This window comes from Otolemur garnettii, unplaced genomic scaffold (assembly GCF_000181295.1).
Source record: "Otolemur garnettii isolate 467f Iridium unplaced genomic scaffold, OtoGar3 scaffold00017, whole genome shotgun sequence".
Classification (NCBI taxonomy): domain Eukaryota; kingdom Metazoa; phylum Chordata; class Mammalia; order Primates; family Galagidae; genus Otolemur; species Otolemur garnettii.
In genome coordinates, this window is record NW_003852412.1 from 2,025,621 (window position 1) to 2,034,975 (window position 9,355).

Sequence of the window (9,355 nt, forward strand, 5' to 3'; positions counted from 1 at the left end):
ACCCAGGGCAACAGCTTGAGGCTCTGTCTCAAAAAAAAAATATATATATATATCTATATACATACTTTATATATAATATATACTTATATGTATTTAATAAATATAAATAAAATATATTTATATTATATATAAACATATAGCAAAATTGATATTATATATAAATATATTTTAAAATATTATTTATATTTATTAAATATACAATAATATATTATATATAGAATATATTTAGTAGATATAAACGTATTTATTTATAATGTGTATATGTAATAAATGTAAATATTATTAATATAACATTTATATGTAATAAATATAAATATATAACATATAAATGTATATTTGTTAAATATATAAATATTAAATATTATTATTTTATAATATATCTAATATATATTATATATGTAACATATATAAATAAGTATATAATATATATCATATATTTATTCATTTATTTGGAGATAGAATCTCATTCTGTTACCCAGGCTAGAGGGCCATGGCATTAGTTTATATATATAAACAAAATGAGAAGTCCCTACTTAAACTGACTATAAGGACGGGCACAGTGGCTCACACCTGTAATCCTAGCACTCTAGGAGGCAGAAGCAGAAAGATCACTGGAGGCCAGGAATTCAAGACCAGACTAAGCAAGAGTAAGATACCCTCTCCAGAAAAAAATCGAAAGATCAACCAGGCATGATGGTGTATGCCTGTAGTCTCAGCTACTTCAGAAGCTGAGGCAGGAGAATCACTTGAGTTTAAGATTGCAGTGAGCTATGACGATGCTACTGCACTCTGCCTGTGGTGAAAGAGAGACTCTCTCCCAAAAAATCAAAACCAAAACCAAAAAACTCCCTGACTATAGTTACTCAGGAATTCAATGTGTTTTAGTGTTTCATAGCACTTGCTTTTAGAGTTCAATTTTAAATCTCCCAACAAGGGTGGTGCCTGTGGCTCAGTGGGTAGGGCTCCGGCCCCATATATCGAGGGTGACAGGTTCAAGCCTGGCCCTGGCCAAACTGCAACAATAAAATAGCCAGGCATTGTGGCGAGCACCTGTAGGCCCAGCTACTTGGGAAGCTGAAGCAAGAGAATTGCCTAAGCCCAGGAGATGGAGGTTGCTGTGAGCTGTGACGCCACAGCACAATACCGAGAGCAATAAAGTGAGATTCTGTCTCTAAAAATAAATATATCTTCCAACAAGCCTAGGCAATCTATAAAAGGAAAAAAAAGTGATTGTGGAGGGTCAGAAAAATGGCATATTTAAAAATACATTATGATCCATTCTGTCTCCTAAATTGTTCTGAATAATTTACTGAAATTGCCACAATTTTATATTTTGAAAACTAACTCTCATTATGATTGAATTAATTTGAGCAGCCCATGATATGGGGGTAAGTGTTACCTACTTTAAATAAAAGGAATTGAGTATATAAACTTAATTGGGGGAACAAGAGAAAAGCAGCATCCCAAAAATGAAGTGACCAATATAACAAGGAAGTACACTGGTGAAATAATTTCTTTAATTATAACAGTCTCGACACTGTTTCAGATACCTTTTAGACTTTCTCTACCATACTCTGTTAACAAACCACAACTGGAATGAAGCCACAGCTGTAAAATAGGACTACTAAAGGATTACGACACCATACATAACCCTAGTGCAGACAGACTAGGGAGTCAGTTTCAATAACCATATTTTAAAAATAGTAAGCAACAAATTTCTTACAATTAAATGCAATCAGAGAGAGGCAGCAAAAGAGAAAAATAAAGCTAAGCGTTCTTCAGACAGAGTATGAAAGCCAACTAGAGCATCCTGAGAGGTTAAAAATAAGTTCTGATTTCTTCAGTTCTAAGTCAATGGTAACAGTAGCTAAGGAGTGAACAAATCCAAGTGCTGTCTCAACACACCCAGTCCAGTGTGGTATTGTCAGCAATGTCCACGCCAGACTGACATATAACACAACCTGATTTGGCTTTGCCCCTAAAAGCTCAAATACACAGCCAGAAAACAAAAAGAGTCTACAAGGCACTGAACGGTAGTGCAGAAACATGTGGGAGGTCACTGTGGGGATCTAACTCACTAACCTCAAAATTTTTCAATCTTACGGTCTATATTTCCTTAAAAGAGCTAAAAATCATAGACCATGTCCCTGGGAGCAGGGATCAGAACATGGGTTTCAGTCTTTGTTTTTATACCATGACCTTTCCCTACCTTTTTTTTTTTTTAAAGAGGTAGGATCTACCTATGTTCCCCAGGCTGGCCTTGAACTCCATGGTCTCAAGGGATCCTCCAACATCAGCCACCAGAATATCTGGAACTATAGGCATATGCTACTGCACCCAGCTCTTTCCTATTTTAAAACAGCCCCATCAATGGTCAAATTTGACGAAATCTGCCTCTGAAATGATGATTCATCCCAGATAAATCTATTTCTGCACAGCTGCTATCTAGACAATTATCATTTTTTGTTTGGGCCCAAGCATGGTCGCTCATGCATATAATCCTAGCACTCTGAGAGGGCAAGGCAAGAAGGTTTCTTGAGCTCAGGAGTTCAAGACCAGCCTGAGCAAGAGTGAGACCACATCTCTACTAAAAATAGAAAAATTAGCTGGATGTGGTGGTCAGCACCTGTAGTCCCAGCTACTAGGGAGGCTGAGGCAGGGGGAATTGCTTGAGCCCAAGAATTTAAGGTTGTTATGAGCTAGGCTGATGCCATGGCACTCTAACCTGGGCAATACAGTGAGAATCTGTATCAATGAAAAAAAAAAGTTTTTGTTCTTGTTTTCATTTTTAAATTGTGTTCCATGTTTTAAGGAAATGTCAAGTCAGATGCTGGCAATGTAAAAATACTCAGATTCACTGACAGGCCAAGCAAGAAAAAAGTAAAAATAAAAACACTCAAATACTGTAAAGGACATACAAGTTGACTAATATGTATCATTAAATATAAAAGAAGGGCTCAGCGCCTGTGGTATAGTGCTTAGGGCACCAGCCACATGCACCAAGGTTGGGGGGTTCTAACCTGGCCCAGGCCAGCTGAACAACAATGACAACTGCAACAAAAAAATAGCTGGGCATTGCAGAGGGTGCCTGTAGTTCCAGCTACTTGGGAGACCCAGGCAAGAGAATCACTTAAGCCCAAGAGTTTAAGGTTGCTGTGAGCTGTGACACTACGGCACTCTACTGAGGGTGACATAGTAAGAGTTAGGTCTCAAAAACAATAAATAAATATTTCAAAAGGTAAGAGGATGAGAATAGCTATTAATATGAATATCTAAAGCATATTTGGCCACGCATGGTGGCTCACGCCTGTAATCCCAACACTCTAGGAGACCGAGGCAGGTGGATTGCCTGAGGTCACAGGTTGGAGGCCAGCCTGAGCCAGAGAGAGATCACGTCTCTAAATAATAGCCAAGCATTGTGGCAGGCACCTGTAGTCCCAGCTACTTGTGAGGCTGAGGCAAGAGAATCACTTGTGCCCAAGAGTTTGAGGTTGCTGTGAGCTATGATGCCAGAGAACTCTACTGAGGATGACAAAGTGAGACTCTGTCTCAAGTAAATAAATAAATAAATAAAGCACATTAAATGATTTAAATTTTTGATCTCAAATTGTACTCATGTAGATTATCTACCATATACTCAGGAAGAAGTTTATTACGTATATGCCTGGCTCCTCAACTATTAACAATCTATTAACATAAAATTGTAGTCACACCTCCATCAGACACCAAAGAGAAAACAATGAAAACATACCTTACAGAAGGAATTGGTGAACATTTCTGTCAAAGACTGTGAAACTGCTAGGTGTGTATCTTCTGAGCTGATCTTAAAAACCGTCTCCAAGCACTGAATTGCAACTTAAAACAAATTTTAACAGTGAAAAAAATTAGAAACTTAAAAAAAAGAAACAACCTCTTTTTTTCCCTGATAGACTGCAATCTGTGGAAATTCAGTATTTATGATCACAGAACATAAGGAAAACTAATTGGTTCAGCTGCAAATAGATTTCTGTTTATAGACTAGCTATTGAAGGAAGACAACTTTATGTCTTATTTCTTATGTAAGGAAATATGTTATCTAGAATATGATTTCTCAATATATGTATTATATTACATCATACTCTTTTTGAAGAATACAAGAAAGAAAGAACAGGGTTTTTTTATTTAGCAATTACATTCTTCTTAGTTATATAAGCAATCTAACAAGACAGCAGAGATGACACTAAACAGAGGAAGAAACATCATGCTTAGAAATCAGGTTATTAATAATAACTTAGCCCCCCCTGAAAACCTAAAATATTAATGTTTTAAATGTGAGAAACAGAATACTCAACATGATTAAAAGTAGTAAGATCCAGAAGATCACAGCAGAGTTAATAAACATATAAGGGAAAAAAAGCCAAGAAAAAGCAAAAATAGTGAGAGAAAAAGTCACTAGCACACAGGAAGCATTATGTCTATGTATTAATCCTGATGTACCTATGTGAAGATAGGTTAGTTTCATGCATGGATATATTCAGTATAGAAATATGTAGCTTATACAAATTTCTGTTATTTTTTTTATCACACTATATCATATGCATTTAAATGTTTGTCTCTCACATTAGACTGTCTGCTTCAGACCAACGTCTAATTCATTTTTGACTTTAACAGAGTCTGGCAAACAGTAGATGCTCAATATATTTAATCTACTGACTTCTGTGTTTGCAATAGAATTCGCATTTTAATTTCACAGAAAATAAAAGCAATCTGCGGAAGCCTGGTGCAGTGGCTCAAGCCTGTAATCCTAGCACTCTGGGAAGCCAAGCCAGGTAGATTGAGCTTAGGAGTTCAAGACCAGCCTGAGCAAGAGCAAGACCTCATCTCTACTAAAAATAGAAAAACTAGTTGGGCATTATGGTGGGTGCCTGTAGTCCCAGCTACTCTGGAGATAAGAAGCAAGAAAATCACTTGAGCCCAAGAGTTTGAAGTTGCTGTGAGCAATGATGCCATAGCACTTAACCCGGGGCAACAGAGTAAGATTCTCCCTAAAAAGAAAAAGAAAAATCTATGAAAGAGAGCATTTCCCCACATACATAAAAAACATGTTAATTCACAGCCACATGAAAGATGGATCGAACCAAACCAACCTCTTAACCAAAAATCAGAGTATGGAACTTCAGTGCTTAACACTGACAGGTAAAGGCCGGGCATAGTGGCTTGTGCCTGTAATCCTAGCACTTTGGGAGGCCGATCTGAATGAATCGCCTGAGCTCACGGGTTCCAGACCAGCCTGAGCAAGAGCGAGACCCCGTCTCTAAAAACGGCTGGGTATTATGGTGGATACCTGTAGTCCCAGCTACTTGGGAGACTGAGACAAGAGAATCACTTGAACCCAAGAGTTTGAGGTTGCTGTGAGCTATGATGCCACAGTGCTCTACCAAGGGTGACAAAGTGAGACTCTGTCTCAAAAAAAAAAAAAAAACCACTGACAAGTGAAAAGTCCACATGATGACTATATGCCCTATCTTGTCTAGTCCAGCTTCTTAATCTCTGATGCTACTAACCTTAGAACACAGATCTATCATACACTAGACACAATTAAGGGAGTGGCTTTTTTTTTTTTTTTTTTTTTGGCCAGGGCTGGGTTTGAACCTACCACCTCCAGCATATGGGGCTGGTGCCCTACTCCTTTGAGCCACAGGCGCCACCCGGAGTGGCTTTTCTTTGAAAACACAATTCTGTTTTGATAAGTAAACCTAGATGCCAAAGTGTTCAGTGTTCAACACTCACAGATATTTAGAAAAATATATAATTTAGCAAACAAAACTACCACTATTTGAAACTATCTCTTTATCACTAGTGATCTAGCCTGCCCAGCCCTCCCCAAATTAACCCGAGCTCAATAATTTAAATTACTTTTACTTCAAGATTTTCATTTATGAAACAGAGTTTGTTACATTTGATCTTGCTTTCAGGAGGTTACACTCAGGAATAAGTCATAAAAATCTAAAGAAGTATTGTATATACTTACTGTTCTACTTTAATACCAAACAAAAATAGTCTGTCTGTTTGGGACTGACAACAAGAAAGATGAATGAAGAATTCAATTCAATAATACCATATTCCACCAGGATTAACACTGAATTCAAAAGTTTTCACATGCTATGTGCCAGCCATTCACTGACTGTGATTCTCTTCACAAATCTATTAGATGGGGAGGGACAGATATCGCCACCTAACAGACTTAGGAACTAAGATACAACTAAGTGATATGCCCAGGATCACTGAATTCAATTTATCTATTCCATTCACCAAATATTTATTGAGCATCTACAATGTTATCAGGCACTTTTCTAGAGACTTTTGATATATCAGTGAATAAAACAGAAAAGATCCTTAAATCTCTTGAGGCTTACATCCTACTGAGGGAACTCTAAACATGAACAAGTCATAGGAGGTAATGGATAGAGAGTCTGGAGAGGGGAGCAAGGAAGCAGCTACAGACTTCAGACTTCACAGAGATTCAAGGGAAACCCCATTAAGAAAACAGATTTAGGCTAGTGTGGTGGTTCACACTTGCAATCCTAGCGCTCTGGGAGGCCGAGGCAGGTGGATTGCCTGAGCTCACAGGTCCAAGACCAGCAAGACCTTGTCTGTAAAAATAGCCAGGCACTGTGGCAGGCACCTGTAGTCCCAGCTACTTGGGAGGCTGAGGCAAGAGAATTGCCTGAGCCCAAGAGTTTGAGGTTGCTGTGAGCTATGACACCATAGCACTCTACCAAGAGGGACAAAGTGAGACTCTGTCTCCAAAAAAAAAAAAAAGAAAGAAAGAAAGAAAGAAAAAGAAAAGAGATTTGACAAAGACTTGAAGGAACTGGGGGTGTTACCCTTACCTGGAGGAAGACTATTCTAAGCAGAGAAATAAAAGCCTTTGGGCAAAAGGATTGCATGGATTCACAGGAAGGAAGCTAATTTGGCTGAAGCCAAAGGAGAAAGAGGAAGAGTAGATGAAAAATATGTCACAAAAGTTCAAATCACATAGATCCTTTAAGTGATGACTAAGTGTCACAAGGAGTCATTGCAAAATTTTGAGTGGAGAAATGATAAGAATTTGACAGGCTCAGTTTTAAAAGATCACTGGTGGCTATGTTTGGAATAGTCCATGGAGGAACAAGAATAGACCAAAGAGAGACCAGTGAGGGGCTGTAACAGCAAAACAAGTGAGAACTATTTAGTTTTAACCAGGGGTGTTATCAGTGGAGGTTACAATAAGAGGTGGTCAAATTCTATATGTAATTTGAAGGTACAGCCAGCAGGATTTGTTGAATGATGAGATATAGAGCATGTGAGAAAGATTTTGGCCTGAGCAATAGATAGGATGGAGTTGCCACCAATGGAATTAGGGAAGCTGCAGCTAGAACAGATTTGAGGTGGGAGAATGAAAAGTTCAGTTTGGGCAATGTCACATTTGACATGTCTGTAGGCATAAAGTAGAGATATCTAGTAGGCAGCTGGATCTACAAGTTGGAGTTCAGAAGAAAGGTCTGGATATAAATTTAGGAAACATCAGCATATAAATAAAGGTATTTAAGGCCAAGAAGCTGAATGATAACACCAAAGGAATGAGTATAGATAACAAAATAAAGAAGACCAGCCAGTGGACCCTTGGCCCTCAAGGTCAGGCCAAGCAGAAGAAGAGGAACCAGCAAAAAAAGACAAAGTAGCAAAAATAAGAAGACAACCCAGAGATGTGAGGTGTCCCAGAAGCTAAGTGAATAAGGCAGGGGTGGTGGTGATCATCAAGTTTATCAATGGCAGCTAATAAGTCAGATTAAGACTAAGAACCAACCACTGAACGAAATAACACAGAAATCACTAATGATCTTAATGAGAATGGTATGGATTGAGATAAGGAGGTAATAGCCCGATTGGAGTAGGTTAAAGAAAGAAGGAGAGGAGTGGTGCCTGTGGCTCAAAGGAGTAGGGCGCCTGGCCCCATATGCTGGAGGTGGCGGGTTCAAACCCAGCCCAGGCCAAAAACTGCAAAAAAAAAAAAAAAAGAGAGAGAGAAATGGAGTCTCACTATGTTGCCCAGGCTAGAGTGCAGTGGCCATTCACAGGCCCAATCATGGTGCAATGCAGCCTTGAACTCCTTAATTCAAGTGATCTTCCTATCTCAGCCTGCTGAGTAGCTGGAGTGACAGGCACACACCACTGTGCCTGGCTATCTTCTTATTATTTCAGTTTTCCTAGTAGCGTAGGAAGCAAGGCCATCAACTAAAAGTGAAGACAAGGAAAGAGGTTTGGGAGATTTGAGAAGACATGAGACAGTACTGAAATGGTCATCGGACAGCGCTAAAGTACTGAATGACATTGGAACAGATAATGTGATTGTCTGCCAGCATTAAAGGTCTGCTGAGGTTCCCAGTCATGAATTTAAAGTGGAACTAGTTAGAAAAGCTGCATGTTTTGCTCCATCTATATTTGGCCACATGCATGTGGGCATAGAGTAGGTGGAGAGTTGGATTTAAATGAGGTTGAGTTTTGCAAAAAGGGAGAGAGGGAGAGGAATGAGTATAATTACCAACCACAGAATTTAAGATGGGTAAGAAGTGTGGGACAAAGTGAGGAGGCATCAACAGATTGGAAATACTGGTGAGGTCAAAGAATTGTTGGGGTAGGAATTCTAGAAGGAATAAACTTGGAAAGATAGGCAGTAGTGGTCAGGAAGTTAAATATTTAAGATAGAGATTGTGGGAAGGATAAAATTTTGATAATGATAATCTCTAGAGAAGGGTTTCTCAATCTCAGCAAACTAACATTTTGGACCAGACCACCCCCTGCTAGAAGGGGCAGTTCTGGTCACTGTAGTACATTTAGCAGCACCCATGGTCTCTACCCATTCACTAGATGCCAATAATACCAGACCCCCAGTTGTGACAAATAAAAACATCTCCAGACATTGTAAAATCACCCCCAAGTTGAGAACCACTGATCCTGGGATATGACCAAATGTTTGAGATCACTGGAGGAGAAAACATCAAGAATGGAGAGGCAAGAGAATCTATGAGTGTATACTGCAACTGCCAAGAATTCAGACAGCAGGGTGGCGCCTGTGGCTCAGTGGGTAGGGCGCAGACCCCCATATACCAAGGGTGTCGAGTTCGAACCCGGCCCCGGCCAGCTACAACAGCAATGAGAATTGCAACAAAAAATAGCCAGGCCTTGTGGCGGGTGCCTGTAGTCCCAGCTATTCAGGAGGCTGAGGCAAGAGAATCACTTTAAGCCCAGGAGTTGGAGGTTGCTGCGAGCTGTGACACCACAGCACTCTACCAACAGTGACAAAGTGAGACTCTGTCTCAAAAAAAAAAAAAAA

General features: G+C 39.2%; 1 protein-coding gene across 1 annotated transcript in view; it reads right to left on the bottom strand.

The window, feature by feature from the left end:
* Nucleotides 1–9,355, bottom strand: part of SGTB (small glutamine rich tetratricopeptide repeat containing beta) — a 46,289-nt gene that overhangs the window by 33,529 nt on the left and 3,405 nt on the right. The window contains exon 3 of the mRNA XM_003785874.2: nt 3,752–3,855. Coding sequence (XP_003785922.1) covers nt 3,752–3,855 — 104 coding nt within the window. The remainder of the gene's footprint in view (nt 1–3,751; nt 3,856–9,355) is intronic.